This window comes from Rhinolophus sinicus, chromosome 8 (genome assembly GCF_057876585.1).
Source record: "Rhinolophus sinicus isolate RSI-liver-muscle chromosome 8, RSI-T2T, whole genome shotgun sequence".
In the NCBI taxonomy this organism is placed as follows: domain Eukaryota; kingdom Metazoa; phylum Chordata; class Mammalia; order Chiroptera; family Rhinolophidae; genus Rhinolophus; species Rhinolophus sinicus.
In genome coordinates this window covers 18,325,236-18,350,900 of record NC_142508.1, presented here as the reverse complement: position 1 = coordinate 18,350,900, position 25,665 = coordinate 18,325,236, and the positions used below count along the sequence as shown (strand labels likewise).

At 45.5% G+C, this 25,665-nt stretch overlaps 1 protein-coding gene across 4 annotated transcripts in view; it reads right to left on the bottom strand.

The window, feature by feature from the left end:
* GRM8 (glutamate metabotropic receptor 8) overlaps window positions 1–18,325 on the bottom strand; it is a 681,950-nt gene extending 663,625 nt beyond the window's left edge. Inside the window, exons 1-2 of one of the 4 annotated variants that reach the window (XM_074315645.2) lie at window positions 17,978–18,325; window positions 7,392–8,215 (exon numbers count right to left, since the gene is read on the bottom strand). In XM_074315645.2, coding sequence (XP_074171746.1) covers window positions 7,392–7,901 — 510 coding nt within the window. In that variant the 5' untranslated portion in view covers window positions 7,902–8,215; window positions 17,978–18,325. Of the gene's footprint in view, window positions 1–7,391; window positions 8,216–17,305; window positions 17,558–17,977 lie in introns of those variants that run through there. The other 3 variants (XM_019749052.3, XM_019749054.3, XM_019749053.3) reach the window with 3 other exon arrangements.
* Window positions 18,326–25,665: the final 7,340 nt, after the last annotated feature.

Here is a 25,665-nt window from a genome sequence, read left to right as displayed (position 1 = left end):
TGATTGTCAGACCTCATAAAACCACTGCAATCTTTAGGGTGAATAAGTAGAAAGAAGAGCACAGGACTTTTCTTCATTTTTTTATTTTTATTTTTTTTATTTTAAGTGTGTATTTTTGTCCAGGACACATCAGCTACAAGTTAAGTAATTGTTTCAATCTAGTTGTGGAGGACGTAGCTCACAGTGGCCCATGTGGGGATCGAACCGGCCACCTTGTTGTTAAGAGCACCGCGCTCTAACCAACTGAGCTAACCGGCCGCCCCCAGGATTTTTCTTATGCGAATTTACTTCTTTATCTACCTATCTCCTGATTTGTTCTATAAAGGTTTTCAGACAACTTCTTAAATAAAATATCTATAGCATCCAGTCACAAGCCGTTCTCTTGGAAAGACTCCTCACTACTTTTAAAACAACCTCATTATTTAAAAACACCCAAAAGATAGGCATTAATCACAAGGTAAGCTATCGGGATGTCTCCAGTATTCACTGTAGGATTTGAGACCTTTAAAGACTAGTGGGGAAAAAGTAAGAAAGATTCAACTTAAATTAACCAAGTTAAAAATCTGCTCCGCCCAACGAGAGCCACAATGCTCCTTTAGCGGTCTGAGCATACGATCACTGCCCTGATTCTAAGTTACTACATGTCATGAAGAGCCATGGCCTGTGAGGTGTGTAGTGTGAGTCAACCATGTAGTAAGGTGTTTGTGGTGATTCATTAATTGAGTCCCTTTGCTGGTCAAAAAAGGGGCTGTACGAAACCAAAATTCACTCTAGAGCTAATAGTGTTCGAATAAGCCTCTGGCACCACTTCCACTTTTTGCAAATGATAAATGATCTTAAGAACTGAAAGGGAAGTAAGCCATCAGTAAGGGATTTATTAAATAAATTAAGGTCTATTCATATATTAAAAACCAAGCAACTGCTTAAAAAAGGTTTTGTAGTTCTCACTCCTGGACAAATATCAAAATCACCTGGTGATCATTTAAAAACATACCAATGCCAGGGCTCTCACCCAGTTCCATTGGTCTTGGGCAGGGTTTGGGCGTCCATATTTTTTTTAAAAGCCATCCAGGTGATTCTAATCTGCAGCCAGGATTGAGAATCACTGGGGTAGACTTGTCGTAACCAATGTGGAAATTTCTCCCAGATATATTATTACATGGAAATGAAAGTCGTAAGACACATAGCTATTATTAAATTGTGTGTGCATAATTTTGTTAATAGATATGTGTGTTTGGATGTGGTTTCTTTCCACTTTACACTATTTATTTATTCATTGCTTAAACCTTCCAAAATGAAAATGTGCTCATGTCTTTTACTTATTTAATTTTTAAATTTAAAAACCTGTTTAGAGAAACTGTGAATTGGTTTAAAAAAAGAAATCTGGAAACAACATGAAAACAGGAACTCCAGCAATACACCATATCTCCTTCTTTCTCCTCTTCTCCCTCCTTCCGTTCCCTTTTCTCAAAGAGTATAAAAGCAAAATACACCAATTTCTATCCTATCTACCCAATACCTATTATTTCCAATATTTGGGTTGGGGTAAGGGAAGGAGTATGGAGGGGATTGAGCGACACGATTCATTCATTCATTCATTCATTCATTCATTTAGCAAACATTTATTGGGTTTCCAGACAGGTCCATGCTAAGTGCTGGAAATAAAACAACAAACAAGATACACAAGCCCTCATGGATATTAGGGATATCATTCTGCTCTCGTGGAGTTTTGAAACATTAACAAACTTACTTACTCTGTCAAGAGAAGTGAGAAAAGATTTCCCAAAGTACAGGTGGATGGCCTTCATCCTGGAGGAAATGTTAGCCATTAGAGTTTTAGGAAGGGGAGTCACATTCCCAAATCAAACATTTATATATATATATATAAAATGGCTGTGAGTTTAAGTGCTGATAACCATGGGCAGTGCCCATTTCCCCTAATACTCCCACTTACGGCAATTCTAAGAAAGAATACCCAGCATCTCTCATATGAGGTGAGTGGGCTCGTTACAAATAAATTAGAGCTTGCTACAGTAGCAAAGGATGGAGTGAAGGAGTCTATCTTTCCATTTTCTATCATCTATTTACCATCAAATAAGATTTAACATCAAATATTACCTCCTGCTAAGTTTATTGACTGGGCTTATTTATGGGTCCATCTAATTAGATGAGCCCGGAAATGGCAGATTTAGCTTTTCAGAGTTTACAGTTAATAAAGCCCACTGTATGCAATACATAACTCACAAAACTCTTGGCCTTATGGAAGTGGTTGCTACACTTAGTACAGTCTCTTGGAAGAAAATATATCTTCATAAACATAGGTGGGTGGGAAAGACTTCTAGGGTAACAGGACGCCTCACAGGACTTCATTTACTTAACACGAAGGTCAAGTGTAGCCATTTATCACCAGGACTCTTCCACATGGGAAGAAATTACCTAGCCCACCCACAGGTGGATTTCTCTTTAAATGTCTCATTTGATTGCTTTGGGAAGTATTCACTACAGACTATCTACCGTGTTTCCCCGAAAATAAGACCAGATCTTATATTAAGTTTTGCTCCAAAAGATGCATTAGGGCTTATGTTCAGGGGATGTTATCCTGAAAAATCATGCCAGGGCTTATTTTCCAGTTAGGTCTCACTTTCAGGGAAACACAGTAACCCCTATCCGTCAAGAGTAGAAAGTTAACTCTCTAGGTAAAGTTAACTGGACACACATGAGAGAGAAATTATATCTGACACTGGCCTTTTATAACCCCAGTGCATCTATGGGACACTACTGTGTATTACCAGCATCACTGTGCTATTTTTAACTCAGAATGTTCCATCTTTGCTCAAAGTAAGACATAGGTTAGTGTTTTGATTTGCTCTAATTTAAAGGCGAGGGGTGGAAATGTTCTAGAAAAGGAGGGAAAATCAGAGCTCTTTATAAAACATATACATATTCGTTGAAACTGCTTTATAAAACATGGAAATTATGGGCTTCCCAGTCAATATTTCCAAAAGGCCCTCTTATTCTTCTTTAATTATTTTCAAACTACACAATGTCTCGGTGAGAGCTGGACCCCTCTTTCCTTCAATCTCTGCAATACAGAAGCCACCGAGCTGGCATGGTCACCTTTATATAGGATGGACCAGTTCTGGGTTTGCTTTTCTGGACTGGCATGTCACATTATCCTGTTTGATACTACTATTACCTAAAACCATTAACTTGCGATAAGGATTAAACTATCACTTAGGTGACCATTCTAACCCATGTTAACCCACATATGAAGTGTGTGTGTGTGTGTGTGTGTGTATGTCTGTCTGTCTGTCTGTCTGTCTGTCTGTCTGTCTGTCTGTCTGTGTTAAGACATAATAGCGCTTCTAAAAACTTCAGATCATTAAAGTCTTGTTCTGTAACTCTCCAACTTGTTTTCACTCCCAACACACCTAAGAAATTTGAGGCAGTTCAGTCAGTAAAAATGATTCCCAGGGAGGGAGTTGGGAGGCAGGCACTCAACCCATCCGAGACATGAGGAGAGCATTCAGTGTCCCAGGGGCCCAGACTTCAGGGCCGGTGGTGTCAGGTGGTGTCAGGCTCCAGCCTCCTGTACAAGTCTCCTCTGAAGTTACAGGGGCTGAATTTTTTCATTTGCCTCTGAGCTTTGATAAGAAGAGAAACAAAGGTAGGACAACACCCCTCCCCTCTAGAGATGAGCAGGGCCAGCTGTACTCCCGGAAGGAGGAGGCTGCCCCCAGGGAGGTGCAGTCTCTGGGTAGCTACATGAACCCCCCCACACACTGATGCCTGCATCCCCTTTACAAAGACGAGTCACTGCATTCCACAGTTAGTGACCCTGCAGAAAATGCAAGCCTGCTCTGACTTAAACACAGGCATAGTATAGGCAGATGACTGATAACACAGCGCCTTCCCTGAAACCAGGATCCAATTAGGAGAACACAGAAGCATATAAGGACAGGTGAGGGGCACGGGAGGGGCAAGATTGAAGGACGAGGAAGATGGGGAGTCCTGGAAGACTTTGTGTCCTTAGCCCAGGCAGATACTACATGGCTTTACCAGGATTGTCCAAAGAAAAGAGAAATGAGAAATGTGAAAATTACTTCTGATTTCAGCCCATTTGCAATACAGTTTTAAACAGGTCCCAGCCACATTCTAAAATCCCCAACTAATGTTTATTGTTGAGCAGGACAGTAAATAAATTCATTAATCAAGACCTTACCTACACCCCAATGGTCAAGGTTAATATTTTGTATGTTTTCAAACCAAGATGCTCTACCTTCATTAACTCCATGAATTCAGGAGTAAGTGGCAATATATTTATATCCATGCACCTTTTTAGATCCTGTGGGTCTTACACTGTCCTGGGGGGACCCAAGCTCCATAAAACTGTCCTGAAGTTTCACCTTTACTCAAGTCATAGAATTTGTCTTACTCTCAGTATTATTTTTCAAAACAGAACTATAAGCGAATCCCTAGTGCATTAATGTGCTAATTATTCCTTTGATAACTATTCTACTATTTCACGTCAGTCCTGACATAGGTGTTTAAATAGGATACATTCTTACATAAAATGAAACATTTTCTATTCCGAGAGTGACCATAATAATATCACAATTAATATCCTTGTGAAGTGCTGGCTGGAGGTGTCGTAGAAATCATCAAAGTAAATTAAAGTAGCACAACAATAAGCTGTAATTATCACAGATTCACGTGCATGTGGTTCCAGGTTCAGCTGGAAGATGGCTGAGCACCCATATCCCTTCACTTACTTTTGAAAGACACAATTTTTTCAAGTGCCGGTATGTTGGTCAATAAGTCCATTTGCTTCCATATAGTAAATGCTCACTCCATGACGGGGCTGATCTTAGTCAGGACATCCACCATAACCAGCACCCCCTCCGAGCTAAAAGTCACCCATCCCTTGTGTTTTGGTTCAGGGTGGCAAGAGCAGCCCCTTTCTGTGCCGGCCACTGTCCCAGGAGTTAGCCTGGAGCATTGGACTCTGTCCAAAGAGTCAGTGGTAATTCTCCCACCTGGTTAGATAAGGTCCATCCAGAATCACCCAAGAGAGTAAGGAGAGAATTGGCCGGTCAGTGAGGGAAGAATGGGGCAAAAAGAAGCCAGGTCCAGAATGTATAAAAACAAACCCCACTCTTCACGTTGCCTAAAAAGGCTCCCAGGTTCCTATGGGCAGGTTAAGGGGGCAAAGGACATGGCCAGGTCTTGGTGGAACCCTTCACCTGCATTTTCTCATTAAATCCATCCAACAACCTAACAGAATGTTAATATTCCCATTTCACAGATAAGCCAATTCTGTGGCAAAATTAATGTAAACAAGCTATGAGAACCTCAAGTAAGCATTTGTCACTTCCATCCCACTCCTCAAATCCTTGCCTACCGTCGGTGGGCACCAGGCTACAGGAGGGAGACAGTGGGGTTGATGGGAACCAGAATCAATGTATAAGGGGGAGATAAGAGAAGGAAAGGAGAAGATCCTCGTGAAGGTTCTCCTCGTCTCTAAAAGTGGGTGTTGTTGGGCCACAGTTGCTGAGTTAAGAACAGAAAAGAGATGTTTTGGAGAAGGCAGGGAGGGAGATCAAGTCGGAGAGGAGGGGAGGGGAGGAGAGGGGAAGGGAGGAGAGAGGGTTGGGAAAGTGGTTGGAGTTGGACATCGCCCCGACCAGAAAATGCCATGCGGTTCAGAATTGACACTACTAAGAGAAATCCTAGGTCCCAGGATGTGGGAAAAAAACCTATAGAATCCTGGTTCTGCATCTTGCCTCCAAGCAGGAGGTCAGCTAGCATAAGAAAAATGATGAACAACTTTCCTGTTTCCCTTGAAAGTTTCCAGCAACAGAGAATTAGCGCCCCCTTGGCTGCCTGTTTCAACCTTGTGTCCTTCTCACTGCCACGAGGCTCTTCCTGACGTCCTGCTCAATGTCTCTGGAATTCCCTGAAGCCTGTCTGTGCCTGTTTGGTGCTCCTTAGACACACCCCCTCTGCTCAGCAGCATCCTCATTCGAGAAAATGTCATCAATCTGAAAATAGTCATTACACTGCCTCTTAGCACTGTCGCTTATAAACGAAGGGAATTCACACAGAAGCTGGACAGCCACTTGGGGGTGGGGGTGGGGCTGAGGGTCGGTTACAGAGAGGATTCCAGCATATGAAGTGAACCAGACTAGATGGTCCCCCAAGATATCATCCGAACCAGAAAAACATTGATTCGATTCCTTTTCTTTTTTGTGAAGCAAATTTTCTATCACTTTGATTTTATCACTAGATCTGTCACCTGTCCAACTTCTCCATATTCTTTTAATATTTTAAAATCTAATATGCCTAAGTACATTTTCTTATAATATAAAACGAAGCCTCATTAATTCAGAAAACGTTGGAAAAGTCATGTCCCATTGAGTTGAGTAAGAAATCAGAGTGAAAAGTATTGTCAATTAAAAAAAAAGTATGTCAAACGTCTAAGTTTTGCTTTGTCTTGTGCACCTGAAACTAATTTAAAAAATAAATAAATAAATAAAAACTAAAAAAAAAAAAAAAAAAAAGTATGTCATTACGAAAGACTACGTAATGGATATTAATAAATAAAATGAGAAAGTTAAGGAAAGATGGTGAGTTATGATAACTGTTTTTTATGGCACTTCATACTTTCAAAGTGTTAATGTTGTATTTTGCCATTTTTATTCAATATGTAAATGCAGTTTACAGGTAATAGATCATCTGAGTAGAAATCTAAATCAAAAAGTCTTGAGTTATCCTATAAACTTGAACTTTTAACTCAAGAAGAATTACATATAATTATTCCAAGTCTGCATCAGAGCAGTCTGAATGAGGTTCTGCTCTATTGTAGCTATAATAAATCTGACAATTTTATGGCCATCTTATATCCCGGAGTGTCACTCTCATCTACATATTAGTAATAAATACTGTGTCTTCACACAGGAGCTTTTGTCATAACAGAGCATTCCACTTTAAAGAAGTTTCACCAACTAAATTATCTTATACCTCGAATACCATAGAGGTGTTTTATATGATAAATGGGTGAGGAGTTTATTCTACTCTAAACGTACTTGCTTTGATTTAAAATGAGCCTCAGTAAAGAGGCTAGTCCAAGATATTGAGCCCTCCACATGTCACAGAAATGATCACCTTTCTATTTGTTCAGGGGGGGAAACGTCGCAATTAATGCAATTAATTGCAAATAATGGAACTAAACAAACACATGTAGAAACCCAGACACAGATTTCCTCTAGATGAGGAACCTGGTAACTCTATGAGCATCTTGACCATTTTCACTTTCTTCCTAAACCTGCAGTTGGAGTCAGAACAATGTATTATCCTTTCGCAATGGTCTGAAAGACGATGCCTTTACCTACCTTAAAAAGTCTTAAAATGTTAGCGACCATGATGGACACAGAGCTTGCTGCAGCACCTATGACTCCAGAAATCTTGTCAGGTTTGGTGAAAATGGGCGGATCTCCGTTGGCACACTTCACGTCGGAAGCGTCCTTCTCGATCAAGGCTTGCACGAATGTCAGCGACTGCTCCAGAGCGTAGGTGTCCCTGGAGCACGTGTCAAGGATCCGGACACCCAGCGTGATATTGGAGAGGAGATCAGGGTCCTTATTAATCTGGTCAATTGCATAAAGCATGGCCTCCAGTCTGTGGATCCCCTTTTCCTTCTTGAGCTCCCCACAAGGCACCCCTCTCTCTCCCTTGGCATGGACAGGGAAAAGACCCCCCAAAATGATGTCCCCGTCCACGCGTATGGAGTGGGCATACTCCTGGCTGTGAGTTCTTTGCATCATTGTGAGGATCCAGTAGAACTTGGCGGTCAGGAGGAAGAAACAAGGGCAGGAAGCTGATCGCTTTCCCTCGTGTACCATTTTCTCCACAGGTGGTGTTGCGATCCAAGACCCAAAGTTTATTCTTGCCACAGAAGCAGGAGGACCACCTGAGGCTGCGACTTCTGGAGGCTACCATCAGGGCCCATGGGGAAAAGGCTCTGTGGGTTTCAGCTAGTTTTCTTGATTTGAATGTCACAGTGAACGTCCATCAGACCCTTAAGGTTCAATTTTATTTCCATATACAGTCAACTTGCCTGGAATGGTGCAGAAATTAGAATAACAGCTGAGGTTCTGATGTTGGGGTGAGGTCAACAAATCACATCCTTGAAGTCAGCCCTGATGCAGAATTATTCCTGGAGGCAGGAGGAAGGGAAAAAAAGGTTCAGTTCAATGGGTCTACATTTTTAAGCCCTGTTGACACCAACTTTTTTTTTTTTTTTTTTAATTTCCTCTGTTCAGCAAGAAGCTAATTCTTTTTGTCCCCCTCTGATTCTGAACACCTGGCTGCACAGCGTCCAAACAGAGAGATTGATGACACTTTTGGAGCAAGGAAAACAGAAAAGTATCAGAAATGAGGTTGATTCTCCCAAGCCAGAAAGTATTTTTATTTACCAGTTTATTTCAATAAATCAAATTCCCATGAAGGTAAAAATCCTGTGATTGATGGCATTATTTCTTTTCAAACCTGTTTTTACTTTTTACAGCTGTCTGAATTTAGCATTGAAATTTTGTCCATAAAATCATAATAATGAAAGGTTATTTTCTGTGATGTATTCAACAAGCCAGTCATCTGTTAATGACATTTTTTGGTGCCTCAGATTCCCCAGTGGGAAAAAGCGATTATTCAATCACAACAAAAAAACACACACAAAAGCAAGAAATCCACCCAAGGAGCCCAAAATGTCTAAGTTTCATAGCTTGTGAAAAGATTTTACATAGCATGTCAGCTACTTCATAAAAATTGTCTTATTGTTGTCTGATAACAAAACAAAGACTTAAAAATGAAACACACAGGGAGGGTTGTGTGTGAAGATATTCCTATTGCCATTGTCAGCATTTCCTATTAAATTTGTTGGGGTGGAAGCCATGGGTAGGCTTACAGTTCTGAAGTAAACACTCCTGGATCCTACAATCACTAGCAGCAAATCAGAGCTGGAGATCAATTGAAGAGCTTCTTAATTTTGTCTGACTCAGTGGGGAAAACAGTTATTTCATCAAGACTGGAAATAACCTAGAGTGAAAACGTCTACAAGCACATCTATAGAAAAAAAGTTCATTCTAGGACCTTCGCTCTTAAAGAATTCTATGAGAGTCTTTCAAAGGGCTTTTGAGAAGACTTAACGGAAACCAAGAACTGACTTAACATAAGGGAATCTCATATTTGAAACGCACATACAATTAAGAAAATCAACAGCACCAACATATTTGGGCAGGATGGTTAATCGAATGCTGATTTCTAACATATATTTATGTGTGTATGTGTATATATATGTATATACACACACACATATACATATATATATGCTATGGATTTGAAACCTGAAATTTGGACAATCTTCCTCTGCCCTAGCCAACCAACATCTGCGTTTATTTTCCATTCACTTGTTCAATTTCCAGTTCACGAAATTTTCATCCCATCCTCCCCATCCCAAAGGAAAGGATGGTGCCTCCCTGGAGGACAACTGAACATATGTCCAAGAGCCTTCAGAGGAAGCTGCACATTTTTCACTTTCAGATTAGAACAGGGGACTTGTCACAGCCCACTGCCCTAGATTTCTGAGTATTCACCTGGACGATACTCAGAGACGCAGCCAATGGCCGGCTCTGCTGAGATAGTTCCATTCTGCCTATGACAAGCAGTGCTTGCTTCCTGGCACAGTCTAGGTCCTAGATTTCCTCTCTCCTGGCGCAAGATACTTAGTCCTTTTCTGACTTTTCTCACCATTTGAGTGATATTCCCTTACACTCAGTTCTCCTGGCAGCTGCTTCTCCTTCAGAAAAAAAATCTGTGATTCAACAACAGCCTAACCTCAGGCATGCTGCAAAAGGAAACACTTAGAAAGTCAACTTGACTTTCTGGATGAAACCATCTAAGAAATGGATCATAAATTACACCGACCACCTATTAAGGAAAGTAGGAGTGTGTTTTACAGTTTCACAGGAAAGACCAGTTATGAGACAGTCAAACCTCATTAACTCTGACCACCAATTCGGAACTTCAATCCAGGTCCAATGGCTAGGCTGACCCATCGCATAACCATTCTGACAGAGCACAAAATAAACAGATACATGAAGGAGGCCTGTGTATGGGGGAAAGGAAGGGGACCTGTTGTTCTCCAAAGACCAGCCTTTCTTCATTTCACAGACCCGCCTCCCAAGTATTTAAAACACTACAGAGAACAAACAGTTTTCAATTATAGACAACATAAAGACAGCCCATCTGTTAATAGCAAAGCATCCTTACCTACTTGCTGTACAGTGCTAGAATAAAATTGAGGTTCTTTTCAAAGTATTCAAGTTTGCAATAATTTTTAGTCTGTTTAGCATCTCAAGGGTCTGTTTAGAGCTTTAAGTTAAGGGAAGGTTGGGGGTTGAATAGCAGTGAGGCAGGAAATAGTTGTGTTTAGTGGATGGACGCCCTTAAATAAAAAACGAGAGGTTCATTTTGGTTATTCTTTCTTGGACAGCTCACTTGAATTTTTGCTTAAGGTCCTTCCTTTGCAACATACAACTAGTGGCCAATCATCTCCCTAAAGCTTGGTTTTCTTGCCTGTGAAGGGGTGACAGAACCTGCCACACAGTACACACGTACCTGGCACAGGGTAAGAGCTCAGTAAACAGGAACTACCATCACTGATCTAGTCTGCAACTCATTTTCCATTAAAGCAGAGCGACTTTCTCCATGTTTGCCCAGTTGGTGAGGTTGTCACTGAATTCTGTCACTTTAAAATTAAAATCAGAGCTACTTATAAAATATTGAAATATTGAGGTTGTTTCAAAATCTGATACAGTGTCATACAAATCACAGACTTGACAGCCAGAAGGTTGTTTCCCTTTTAAATTCTAAGGAAAATATATTTGAAAGTGTGTAGAAAACTACATAAATTCGGTTTCATTGTATAATCTTACATTGCTTCCTCTTGCTGGCATGAAATTCTTGGGAGCTTTAATCTAAACTCATCGACTCCAGCTGGAGTCGATGAGTTTTAAAGAAATAATGACTTTTGGGGTCTACAGAACCCAGTAGCTCCACTTCCCCTTCTGTGCTTGATTTGAACTAGAAGAGTTTTTCTCTCAAACTGACCTGTTTCCTCTGGGGTTTGGTACAAACCTCACTTGTGCTGAGGGACTTCTTCACAGAGGTGAGAGGTCTGCTGCACTCCTGAGATCGACCTCTGAGGGGAGCAGAGGCTGTGAAGTGTTTCTGAGCCCACAGGAGGGGCTCTGCAACCTTGGAGAAGGCCTAACCATTAGCCTGAGCCGGGGAAGCCCTTCCGCTTCACTCCCTCCCAGCCCGTCCTAAGTAAATGACACAGCATCTATCATTAGCACCTAACAGTCTTGCTGGCCTAGGTCTGCTGGAGAGCAGACACCCCACACACACCACACACAGACAGGCCCCCACACACACACACACACACACACACTGGAACTTGAGTCTGTGGCTCCCTGACAGTGTTCTAGCTCTTTCCTGAAAGTCCAGTGACAAGGATAGCTCCTCCAGGGGTCATGGCCCTGAATTCTGCTCCTTTTTATTTCCTACGCACCTTCTCTGTACCAAAGTCTCAAATGCCTTACATTGAGTTGTAATGAAATTCAATGTATCTTATTGAATTTTCATACACGGATTATTAGCTCTTGTATAAATAAGAAAGGGAGGCTCAGAAAGGTTGAGCAAGGCCCCAGGCCCCAAGCTAGTAAGTGGCACGACAGTCCAAGTCCTCGGGCCCCAAGGTGGGTCCTGTCCTCTGAGCAAGGCCCCAGCGCTGCAGAGACTGGCGGTGGCAGCGCACGTGAGGGTGCCAGCACTGCGCCTGCACTGAAATCTTTCAGAACTGTGTCCATCTTCAATGGTCAGCTCTTTAAGAAAATGAATGTACTAATTAAGAGGGGACAACCTGGGGGCATTTCCAGAGCAGCGTGATCTCTGAATCTCTCAAAGGGTGGAGAATCTTAAATACAGTTTGTCCAAACACCTCTACTTCACGTCAAGTTTCCTTGCCATCCTGATGTCAATGAGAACAAACCCACCAACATAGGATCTATCAGGGTCTGTCATGCCCGTGGCAAGTGCTTGTAAGACGTGACATAGTTTTTGTTTCTCATTCGTGTGTCTTGTGCTTTTGTTGTTTTTGGTCACCCCAATAAACTTTAATTTAAAAAAATAAAAGATATGACATGGTAAAATCCTCACTGAAGAATACCATTAGCCAAAAATTGTCATTTTTATTTTTCCTATAAAAAGGCCAAACAGCATCCCTGTGCTGGATTCCATTCAGTTCTTTAACAAAAAGGTTAAGCTGAATATTGTCACCAATTCACAAAATTGCAAACCCAGCAGTTTTCCCTTGAAAGTGCTCCTACTTGCCGCTGTTTCGGGTTGTTTTAGAAAATGCATCATAGTCGCCTATTATCTCCTATTTGGAAACATGTGTGTCTGGCCTGGAATCTTGCTGGGAACAGAGTGAGGGTAGGTCAGACAGAGCCTTCCCCTGGCAATGGAGGCCTGGAATTGGATCCTTGTCTGCTGGCCACTGCTTGGCGACACTGACCATGTCACTTTACCTCTGTGTGCTTCCATCTCCTCATCTGAGAAACGAGATGGGCCATGTGATGTCTAAGGTACCTTCCAGCTTCCCGTTCTGAGATTCTATTATTGAATAATAAGGGAATATGAGATTATGCTCAAACACTAGAGCCGAGCTTTGCCAAATGAACACAATAACTAATTTTATTTGTAAGCTGAGGGACTTTTTCCCATGAGTGAGAGATGAGGAAAGCTATTCTGTACAAGAAAGCCCCATATTAAGAAAATCTGATACATGAGAAGTTCAACTGACTAAACAGATAAATTAGAAAGTGATTATGTGCATCGCAAAAGAATTCACTACAGATTTCCTTTAAATAGCTAAATCCCCTGTGCATTTAAAATGCAATCTGATTTAGTGGAATTCAATTTGCCCAATTTTTTTTCAATAACACTGCTATTGCATAAACAGACCAAACTTAAAGTAATGAGAAGCTACTTTTTTAGTATGAATTATATAAGAGGGACGGGGGTAAATCTGACGTTCATTGACTGCCTACAGTTTACCTAGAACCTCACACATGTTATCTCATTTCCTTTGCAAAATACACCTATGAGGTTGATATCACGGCCCCTGTTTGAGATACAAGAAACCGAAACACAGAAATCTTATACGAATATGTCGAAAATATTGAGCCAGAATTCAGATGTGGAACGGCTGCTACTACTACATTCTTTCCCTGATTCCACATCCCTTGGGAGCAGGACAACATGATAGCTATCGAGCTAACCCTGATCAGATAACAGGGACTCTGAGTGTGGCCGCCTGGGGTCTGAGAAGTCCCTGATTCTAATCTCACTTCCACCAGTACTCACTATATGACATTGGGCAGGTCACTTAGCCTGGGCTCAGTTTCTTTGTTTCTAAACTGAGGAATGATTTCTGGCCACCTCTCCCGATTGTGAAATGAAATGATATAATGCATGCAAAGGTACTTTATAAACTGCCAGTATTATAAGAATGTACACGGGTATTATTAGTTTAACAACCAATCCCAGAACGCAAATATTTTGCTGGAGTACTGTGCTTAGAAGACCTGAAGAGAAAAAAAAACACTTTCCTTTCCCACTCAGGGCTGATCAGATCTTAACAAGTCATGTGTCCCAGAAATAGAAGGATATCGAAGGAAAACTGGGAAGGACACCGAGGAAAAGTCAATGGAAGCGTAATATCTGACCTGGGTGCTGAATATCATGAACACTTGGAACATCCAAGAGGCTATTCTGCAGGAAGTGGTGACAAGATATTCTTCTGCAGTGAAAAGAGGACAATCGGAAACCTTCCTAAGTTGTATGCAGGATATAATACAGAGCTTCTACAACTAAGGGTCATTACCACTGGAAAAGTTAGCCAATAAACAACCAGCAGATTTCTATCTTTAGGTATAACCTCATCTGGAAAAGTATGAAACTGGGAACACAGGTGCTCAATAATCTCCACATACCCTTTGTGGGCGTCTCCTGCATCTTCCTACTTCTGCTCACCTGCTCCCTCCCCACCCCCCCCACCCCCAACCCCCAGACCGGGCTGTCCTCCCTGCCTCAGTACTGATGTGTCCTACAGGTCATAATCTTAAGACCTGGTTCTCTCCTTACCTTGGCCCTCCCCAAGGAGCGAGTAGATTCATTAACAGGTATCAAAACCAGAAGATACATTACTGTCGTCTCCCAGTTGGAACATCTGCATTTATAAGATAATTTCCAGGAGATCCATAATTTCTTTACCAAAGAAAGCTCTCTAATAATGGTAAAGACTGGCAATGTAATAAGCCAAAGAAGGGAATTATCAGGAGCCTCTCAGCAGTGCCCCTTAAATCACTCCAACAGGGTCCACCACTCAGAAGGCAGGTCCTAGCATCAGAATGCATCACATTCAAGGTCCTTAGTCAGTGAGTTAGTCACCACTTGTCAAAGCACCAAGTAGGTATGAAAATCAAAGAAAACACCTCTCTGAGCCAAGAAAGAGTGAGAGAAGAAAGAAAAGAAAAGAAAAGAAAAGAAAAGAAAAGAAAAGAAAAGAAAAGAAAAGAAAAGAAAAGAAAAGAGAAAAGAAAAGAAAAGAAAGAAGAGAGAGGGAGGGAAGCAAAGAAGGGAGGGAGGGAGGGAGGGAGGGAGGGAGGGAGGGAGGGAGGGAGGGAGGGAGGGAGGGAAGGAGGGAGGGAAGGAGGGAGGGAAGGAGGGAGGGGAAGGGGAAGAAAGGGATATAAATTCCTAGCAGACAGAAAACCCCGCTCTTAGGATGGAAACGATATGTCCCAGTTGGCTCTCTGTTCACATCCTCACCTCAAACAATGCTAGTGACGGTTTCTCCTCAGCAAAGTGCATGTGTGAGTCTGGTAATGTCCAGTCAAGTTGGACAAGAAAACAGAGACAGTTTCCTGACCCTTCGAAAGCCAGCCTATTCAACAGGCTTGGAGATGGGCCAGGTCTTAGCTGAGTCCAGTTAAGAGATAAATATAGGCAGCATCTTCTGTTTAAGACATTGGAACAGAGCAACTCCACTTCCCAGACTAAAGCAAGGATCTCTTCATGTTGGGCATTCTAACTACAGGAGGGAGACGGTAAGAAACTTGGAAGGCAAATCATCATTGCTACCAGGAGTGTGTGTGTACAGTGCCTCGTGCCCTGAAGACAATGGAACATTCTTACACAAAGATTCGCATTGGATTGTCAACATGAATATCAGCTAGTTGTTTGCTACGTAAATACTGATTAAACGAGCCCTATAGCAGCTCCAACCTACCCAGCCAACTTTGAATAGAGCACATCTCTCCAGACCTCTAACTTTCTCCTGAACTCATTGAAGCTCAACTCTGCCTTGTATCTATTCCTTTTGGATTTAGATGTTTTTAGAATTATTCAAGTAGTCATAATTTGCATGGCCAGGCAAAACTAGCTAACACAAACCAAATAGAACAAATCAAGCCTAAATAACACAATACAGCTGTGTTCTCAGCATCTTTTTTCTTTATTCTGGGTAAAATCCTCTCCTAGAGAGCTTCCCCTCAGCTATTTCTCCCCAAGTCCCAGATTTTAAAGCAAGAATTCTCTGTCTTTATCTCAGGTATGATACAACCTATAGTTGACTCTGAAATGGAAAAACTACATTTAAAACTCTTACTTCATTTTCCCTGATGAATATGGCTTTTCTCTTCAAAATTATCAAACCACACATTTTCAAACACCAGGCAATGAGTTTCTGACAGGCTATTCTGTCTCCTCCAGAGATCTTTCAAGACATTATTCACAAGCAAGTGGCTAAGGTACGCTAAAGTGGTTTCTGTAGCCATTTGCAATTATTGACAAACAATTTCATAACGGAAAATAGAAATTACAGTCAAGTGTTTATCCAAGATCTACCTGCTGGTGGCTCTTTTTCTCTTTTTATTTTTTTCTTTCAAGCAAAATACACGCTATCATCGGAATGCATTTGTCCCGTTTTTTATTTTTCTTGTATCTCCATTACCAACCCTGATTTCCAGTTCTGTCCTTTGGCAGAATTGGTATTCAATCGGGGTAAGTGGTGGAGACAGTAGTATACTCTTGAGTGTTCGCGAGAGAGACTCCCACGCCGTCAGGTCTGTGGGAAAGGATCACCCCAAATGGCAAACACGGCATTCCCTCCCAGGGCGAGAACTGAGAGGTTTGGGTTTCTGCAGCTGGTGAACAGGTCTATTTTCACTCCAGCCATCCCCGGCCGCAGACATCTGACCCCAAGCTCTGCAGTTTGGGCCCCGGGGAAAACAATCTTCAAGGAAGCGTGAGGGTGCCGTCTTGCGCAGTTGAGTGACTCGCACGTCCCTCTGCCTTTCATTTGCACTAAGGGAGCGCGTCAGACAGACGGGTTTTGGTGTGTGTGTGTGTGATTCTATTATATTTTCGCCAACTGTACGAACCTCAAGGGTCTCCGAGCTATTTGGCAGAGCAGATGGGCTGGCTCCCCGTGCGGCTCAGAGGGTTCTCTCCCTCTACCGCTGTCTCAGCCCGCAGCCACTCACCCCGGCCCCCTCCCCTCTTCTCCACCGCATCTTCCTTTTTCTTCTGGGTTCCTTCAGCTGATGAACCCGGGTTCGAGGAGAGACCTGGGCCTTGGGAGAAGTACCTGGTGGCTCTCGCCTCTCCCGCGCCGCCGGGATCTGCCTGCGCCGCCCCAGGAGCGCGCGGGGATCCAGCCTCCGCCCCACCGCACCTGGCCGCCCGAAGCGCCCACGCCCCGCGCGGGTCCGCGCGAAACTGGGGCCAGACTGGCCGCAGGTGCTTGGGAGGAGCTGTTGGGCGCATTTGCCTTTGCTTCTTAAACTCAAGATACTCGGGATCATTCCTCCTCCCCTCCCCCCGCCCCCAACAGGACACGGAACTCCAGTGTTTTCCCGAAAGCCACAAAAGGGGGGGCGCGGAAATCCCAGCCTCGCCGCGCCAACTCCGAGAACGCAAACTCCAGGCAGGCGTACGCGGTGCGGGGATGCGGGGTCTCGAGGACGCCCCAGCCGCCGGGCTTCTGCCGCGACCCCCATCTTCCCAGGTCCTGGTCAGACATGCATCGCCCAGCCCCACGCTCAGGAAGACGGGGGTTACCCCAACGCATCTCTAACTTCAGAAATCCCTCCCGTTAGTTAGATTCGCAGAACGGAGGTACCTCGTCATCTCGGCGGGCAAGTCCGGATTCCGCCAGGGCAGGTCCGGGAGGTCACCCAGGGCAGGCCAGCCGAGGGAGGGCGCCTGGAAATCCGCCGCCGCGCGCCCGCAGAGCGACCTGGGCGCCAGCCCCCTTCCCTCGCCCTTCAGGCTCCCATTCGCCGGCTAAACTTTTGGGGGATCACATCTCCAAGACTTGGCAGTCCCGAGCTAAGCCTCCCTCTTTTCTGAACCTCTTCACTGGAATGTAATCATGGGAAGACAAGAGGGGTGGCTGCCTTGTTCTTTGCCACGTAAAATCAACAGACACCCAATCAAGCGCCAATGCCCGGCCAGCCCCTCGCCCCCTGGTGCCCGCTCTCCCTCGCCCCCCATTCCCGTCCCCTCCGCCTGCCAGTTCTCTCCCAGACTCCGGGGGTGCAAGGCCATGGACCGTGCCCAGGAAAAGCAAATCACTAAAGTGATCCGAGAAGGAACGGTGCACCTGGTTGGCTCTACACTGAACGGTTTGGGAGAAGAAAACGGAAAGGGGAATCCAATACGGGGCGGGGGGGTGGGGGGAGGTCCCCTTTTCCTCCAACACGGCGTTTGGGGGGAGTTGGGGCGGGGGCTTCTTCCTGCGGTTCGGCACTGGCTCTCCTCTCTTCCTGGGTCTGCGCTCAGCGAGTCTTACCCTGCTCCCCGCAGAGGGCGCGGTGAGGAAGCCGGCGGGGACACCGCAGCTCCATGTCAGCGCCGCCGCCGCCGCCGCCGCCGCGTGAGGCGAGCGCCGCAGCCGCACTTGTGGCTGGTCTCGGGGCTGAGGGGGCTGAGCTGGCCCTGCCGGCGCCAAGTCTCTTCCATGTGAATAACAAATACTCCCACCGGCGGCCGCGATTGGTCTGCGCCCGGCGCCTCCCGATCCTCCGCCCGCGGCCATTCACCCGGCGCGGCGCGGGGAGCCGCGGCCGGGATCGCGCCCGGAGTCGCCAATCGCTTCGCGCCAACCAGTCACCTCTGGAAACGGAAGGAGGAACCCCGTGGGGCAGGAGCCCCTGGATGTCGCTGTCACTGAGCTGCCCCGGCGCGGGCGCGGGCGCAGAGAGGGACGCTCGGCGGATTCCCCTCCGCGCATCATCGCCTCAGCCCTCACCCGCGCGGGGACCAGAAATGTCAACAGTTCTGATTTTTAAAATCACCCCTAGCATCCCGCCCCCAACAGAAAAGGGAGGACCCAAAGGCGGCGGGGAAGGGGGAGAGAGGCGGGGAGGGGGTGGATAGAAGGAGGCATACGGCTGGAAAGGAGCTAAGCAGCTCCGACTGCCTGCCCAGCGCGGGACCCACGCGGGCAGGCGCCGCGCGACCGCCACCCACCCGGAGCACGGAGTCGGGGACCGCAAGCCGGGGCTCCTGGTTCCCGAGCACAGCTCCGAAAAGGGTCCCTGTAAGAATACATGGTAGATGGCAAGTGTCCCGCCACACGCTCTCTTTTCGGGGATGCTCAAAGTAGAATCGGCCGGCCGCGCGGTCCCCCTGCAAAGTTTGCCTCCAGCCGCGCGGCTGCTCCGCCATTCGTCCTGCCCCGCAGCTTGGGCGACAGTCTCCCGCACCCTCGCCCCGGGGGATCTCGGGGGTGCCCTCCACCGAGCCGCCGAAGCGCGTGGTGGACACGACACAGCCCTGCTGCGGGCACAGCACTGAGGGGGCCGCGGGCGGTCACAGTGACGGTCATTTTATTGAGCTGATTCAAGGAGCCGCGGACACCCGCAGGAACTCCTGGTGACCGCGCCGCGTGGCTGCTGGGTTTCTGAGGGAAACCTCGGGATTCCCTTCGCCTCGAGCTCATGGAAACTCGCCGGGCTGACGTGCACAGTCCCGCGGCCCTCCCCACGAGTTACCGCCCCGGCGCCCTGCACCTGCAGCGGCGACAGGCGGAGGGAGCGCCCTGGTCGCCCCGCGCGCGGGCAGCGGCGGCCCGGCCTTCTGTTGGTGAGAAAGTTCCATCTAGAGGCGGCCGCGCGCAACTGCAGCTGGCGCCGGGTGAGCCCAGATGCGGTGGGAGCACTGAGGGACAGGGACAGCCGGCAGGACACAGAGGATGGAGGAGGGAGGACAGGCCCTATGCAAGGCAGGTCCTCTCCCCCATTCGGCATCTCTGCAATGAACGCCAACTCCCTAAGCATCTTGATAGGTATCTCGCATTATCCTGTATATTGCTTCTCCTGTTTGGGCTTCTTTAATTCTCACAACAGCTCTGTGAGGTGATCAAAATTAAGTTCAATACAGATGAAGAAGGAAAGGGACTTAGAGACACAGCTGGAAAGTGCTAAAGCCAAAAATCAGGGCTGCCCATCTTCCACACCCCACACACACTTCCTCCCTGGCTTGTTGCTTTTCCCAAGGCTGGTATTACTGCATGAAGTTTCCATTGAGGAAACAGCTGTCTCTTTCCTGGTTTCATAAAGCCACTCTTTGTCACTTAGAAAACGTTACATGTTTCCAGCCCAGGAGACCTCTTCCTTTTTCTTTCCCTTCTCCTCTACATAAGGGGCTATAGAATCATTGTTTTCTGGCCACAACAACCTGGAGGGAGAATGAGGGGTTTGGAGAGATAAAATGGGGTGGGCCTGGGTGCCCTGTCCTCAGTTTCTATATAGGGAAGCTCAATTCACAGCCTTGAAAGGGGTGACCAGTGGGGAGCGCAGCATGGAGCAGGGAAGGTGCAGGGAAGAACCCCTAACTGGCACAGAAAGGGGGCTCGGGTTGGGGGCTCGTTGGTCACTTATTGGCACATGAAGTTTGGGGAATTTCTTACCAACTGGAAGGGCTCCCTCCTTTTCCCCAGAAGGAAGCTCAGCAGCCTGGTTTCTATAGTAGACAGCCCACCCCACCCCAGCCCCACCTGCAGATTGGTGATGCCTGTCTCAGAAGAGATATCATAGGTAACACCGTGTATGAATGTCCCTCTCTAAACCCTTAACTATGTGTGCATTACAATACTGGGGGGGCATGAAGGAGGGAGCAGGCAGAGCAAGCCCAAAAATACCCGAAGCCCATAAAGCTTCTGACCACACCATGGTCGTCAGGGTCCCATACAGGCCAACTGTGGGCCCAGTAGAGTTGTTGCCCCAGAACGAGCAAGGAGGGCAGCACCCTGAAACTGGTGGGCCCATTTCAGTAATAAGGACAGCACAGCGGGCTGTGGTTTGGGAAGCCTGACAAGGTTAAGTGAGCTGCTCAGGGCAGAAATGCCTAATGAGCTGCTTTTTTCCTTTCCTTGTTGATCATTCCCTGCAGAGAACTGGTGTTCTACAGGCATAATGCTACCTTTTTTGGTACAGCCGTCTGAGAAGTGAGTAAAATCGATGTCTCTTAGGGAAAATACAATCTGATGTCTTGAAACTCAGAATGGGGCCTCACCCCACTCCTACATGGAATCTGGTCAGTAGAAAACAGATCCATTCTATATGTTCTGGAGTGTTTCTAAGGACTTTATCTGGTGGCCCCTAAGCGAGTGACATAAGCTTATACACAGGTTACAATCCATCCAAAATGAAAGCAACATTGGGGCACAGGAAGAGAGATGGTCTCCACGACTCATTGGTCCCTGTCAGTAACACGCGAAAAAGGCACTCAGCTGTTCAACCCCTATTCATCAAGCTCACTTTCCATGGCTCTGCTTGCCTTCTGCTGCAGCCTGTGTCAGAGAAGAGGGTCTGAGCCCAGGTCCAGAGAGCAGCTGATTCCAGAGTCATGCCCTGGTCTTGCCTTGGGCTACCACGTGACAATATGAAAGGTGTCTTTGGATACCTTTCGGACCTCATCATCTATCCCACCCCAAATATTTAAGCAAACCAAATCTATTTCCCGGTGGCTAAGCCTCCAAGAAGATTTGCCTATAATCTTCTCATATTCAGTTGATTTAAGATACGAGAAACTGCCCATGTGTTAGAAAATACAGAAAACAATGCCATATGTTTAGGGTCCATTTAACGCAAGCTGTTATGTGTATTGCACACATGGAAATTTATGCCACAATTCCTGCTTTGGGGTAATCATTCAGACTCGGAACCTTTGCAGGCTACTCACCCAGGAGAAGTATTGACAGCGTGAAGCTCCCACATGGAGCAAAGCTGACAGGGCAAAGTGGGAATGGGATTTGTTTGTTTTAGAAACGAAGACCATATTTTTCTTGCTAGACTACCTGCAAGTGGTGATAAGTGTACCGTGTGGGTTTTGCTCAGTTTATTAACGTCCTGGCTACTGGCAGCAGATCAAGCATGAGGGTCTGACAGACAGAGCCTGTGCGGTTGCCAGCAGCACTGTGCTGTTCACCTCCGCAATCAGCTCCCACCTCTGAGCAGGAGCCGTGGAAGGGGTTTCCTGAGAGGGTACATGTGGCACAGTGTACTACATGCATCCCTACATGCACAGTGTACTTTGGGTTCCCCCAGAAGTACGAGCTGAGGCAAGCATTCAAGGGCAGGTGGTGTATCTCAGAGCTGAAGGGAGCCCCAGTAGTCGGGTGGATAAGTTGGCCAATAAAGGGTACCTTACCGAGCCCGCTGCCAGTCTGGGCGCCCAGAGCTTAATTCCACTGGAGAACTCTGGAAGGCTAGAACACACAGCACAGTGCTGCTTCAACCTAGGTATGAGGAAGTCGAGAAATCTGTGCACCCACTGCTGTCAGTTGTTGGTAGGACCTGCTCCCAGGTGGTTAATTTTCCAGCAGTTCCAGCCTACCACATCCACGTGGCCGTTCTTAGCAACATTTACGCACCCAGACACACAGGGGCATGTTCACATCCTTCCCAAGCACAATCCTCCCGACCGCTGGCATAACCTGGCCCAAAGGAAGGAAAAGACAATGCAACAACTCCACATAATTGTGGTGTTTGCCTCCTCCCCGAAGAGCCACTCACTGGGACCAGCGACATCTCCAGGCCAAGGGCACTGCACTGATGACAGAAGAATTGCTTTTCACTTTTTCTTATATGACCTCTTTCAAGGGCCAAAGAAATATTCTTTGGAACCACCTGGGAGATGGAAATTGTTTCCTAGCACTGCAACACATTCATTGTCTCTTCGCTACCCATCCTTCCCAGACCAGCTCAGTCCTCTTTTTCCCAAAAACCTTCCCAAACTCCTAGAGCACCTTACTACGACCTCTACAACTCAGTGGTTGGTTGTCTATAGTCTTACGTTGTCTCCCGTATTGCACGTCTGTCCGGCTGGACTATACCGTCTTATGGCGTAGCAGCAGTGACTTCATTTTGGGTCCCTGGACACATACTAAGTAATCGTGAGTTACTTGACGGTTGACGTTAGAAAAAATCAAACAGCCACATGCCCATTACTGTGTCTATTGTCCAGAAAACAATTTGTATTACATTTCCTACGGGTTTGCATTCATAACAAACACTTCTTGTGATAATCTTGATGGCAAAAATGAGCATTAGCTTCATGAGCCTTCCAGTGACAGGCTATTTTGGCTGGTTTTGCTGCTTGTCATCAGTTGACCAGGTTGTAATAACCCAACAGAAGTCCTCAGATGATCATGGGATCAATAATGAGTCCAGAGAAGCCATTTGATTCTTTCCAAGATTAGTGACCACGTGACTCATGATTACCTTCATGGCCCAGGGAACTAAATAAAGTCACAGTCATACATCATAAGATAATATAGTCCAACCGGACAAATGTGTAATAATATAGAGAAAATGCAGGAAAATAAACAACCCACAGCTAAATTATATAGGTCAGAAGAGGGTGCTGTGGAATTTGGGAAGGTTTTTAGAGGATAGAACCAAGCTGGTCTAGGAAGAATGGTAGAGAAGAAATAATGAGAATATTCTTGTGCTTGTGGGAATCACAGCTTTCCCTTCCGAGGCAGTTCTAACGAATATTACTAAAACATTATTTTCTAGGTGCAAAATGTGGCTTACAATAAGCAAATCATGAATCCCACCTAGGTATATTGGGATACCAAAAGGACTCTTGGAAGTTAACTTAAAAGGCAGTGTACTAGGTATTTACTGCTATGTAGCAAATCACCCCAAAACTTAGCAGCTTTAAACAGCACACATTTACTATCTCAAAATTTCTATTGGTCAGGAATCCAGACCTGATTTCCCTAGGTCTCCAGCTCAGATTCTCTCACAAAACTGCCAAGTGTTGGCTGGGGCCTCATCTCAAGACTTGACTGGGACAGGATCTGCTTCCAAACTTACTTAGTGGTGTTGGCAGGATTTAGTTCCTGGCGGGATAGTGAACAGACAGCTTCAGTTCCTTGCTGGCTGTTGGGCAGAGGCCGCCCCTAGTTCCTTGCCACCTGACCTCTCTATAATGCAGCTAACATGATGACAACTGACTTCATCAGAGTGAACAAGTGAGAGGGAAAGCAGAAGGGAAAGCCAGCACAAAGGATGGAAGTCATAGTCTTCTGTAACCCAGTCTTGGAAGTGACATCCCATCAGTTTGCCATATTCTATTCAGCAGAAGTGAGTCACTAGGTTCAATTTCCACTCAAGGGAAAGGGGGCAATTACACAAGGGTATGAATTCCAGGAAGCGGGGATCCTTGGGGGCCATCTGAGAATTTTGCCTCCCACAGGTAGGTCTTCAGTTGTTGCCCTGAAGATCCTATTACAGGGGTGTGGGGGGAGCGGGGGGGCTATAGAGCTTTAAATATGTCTGTCTATAGCTCCATCAGGCACTCAGAGCAGTTGTTAAACAAGGAACAGCATCTACCATTTATAAAGCGCTCCTCAATTGACAAAGTGCTAATATATTGTTGCATTTAAAGAGAAAAATATAAATTTGGGAGGTAGAGAAACAACAGTGGGAATCCACTGCTTTTTAACAGGCTTTAATTTTGTTATTTTCCTTCTTGATGGTTGCAAAGCACTAAAGGATTTCTCCTGCCCATGCCTGACAGTATTCTTATTTTCCCCTTTCTTCTTTTTTTCCTCTTTATCTTCTCACTTCTCCCATCTTCAGATACTTAGTGGTGATTTAATTGGAGGGAACAAGAGTGAAAAATGTGATCTTTGTTTGGAAGAGTTATTGCACCTCTTAATTTTCTTTCCTATTTCAAGCTGAGAGAAGGGAGGGAGAGAAGCAGAAAAGGAATCAAACAGGGAAGGAGACAGAGGAGGGGAAATGAAGGGTCTGAGGAAGACTCTCGCCATCTGAGTGTTGCCTCCAATTAGAAATGAGGGAGGAGTCCCCGGTCCACTTTCCTGAGTTAGAGAAGCAAAATCCAGGAGGATTTCCAGGGGCGAGTTCTGGGTGCAGTTTTTTGAGTGGGAAGGTAAGTGGTAGAGATGGGTGTGGAGCCGGGTGGGAACACGCAGGGCTGCAGATGGGGAGGGCTGCCCCACAGCTCGGGGGCTCGGTGAGACCAGGGCAAGTCTGGGAAGGTCAGGGGAGAAAACTGTCACAAGAACAGTAGCTGGTGGGCGGGGCCAGGCCCAGAGAAGGGGATATGAAAAGTGAGAAATTAAACAAGAGATGAAGAAGGAGTAATTTTTCCCAAGGACATGTTAATGGTTGCTCAGAACTGGGAGGGGTATTAGACTGGCCCGTGGAAAGTGTCCATCCCTACGTCCTGGATCTGCTCATTCGCTCCTTTCCTTCTCTACCTTTACCTCCTAACTCCATCCTTTCACTGTCTGCTTTCCTTTCTTCCCATCTTTCTTTCTCCCTTTCTTTCAGTCCTCATTCCTGAAGCAGAACAGAAGAATATTTATTGTACGGTGTACTTCCAGAACAGAATTTCCCATTTTCTGTTCTCAGTTAAAAACCTTAAACAGATGGGTTTTTTGTTTAAAACCCTTATTATGTTTTGTTATTTTTAATTTGTGGTACCTTCAATAGATTTTTTTCCCCTTCTCTGACCCCCGATAGAAAAAGTTTTCATATCCTTCCTATAACGGTAGGGTTGAGTTTCTATATATTATGCTTGGCTATAAAATAGAACACTTGTTAGTAAATTCTTCCTTGATGAAACGGTCATTTAAAAAGAAAGTCCAAGTTTCCAATTGGAAATTAGCATGACCTGACAAATCTGAACTAAGTTAAAAATCTTTGCATGTGACCTGTGGCTTGAAGATTTCTTACCATATAAAGTCAGTACAAAGACAGACTTATGTTAAACTGGTTTTAGTAACCTGTACTACAAATGTATTGCTACAGCCTGGTGAATGACGTTAAAGAGCTTTATGGGTGGCAGTAAAAAAATACAAAAGATGATCAGCAACAATTTGATCTCAGCCTTTGGAAAAAAAAATTTTTAAGCCCAGCTCTTAAAAGCCTAAAATTAAAACTTTCACCTCAATTCTGATATTTTTTTAACAGCATGTGTAAGGCCTCCAGCTGCTAC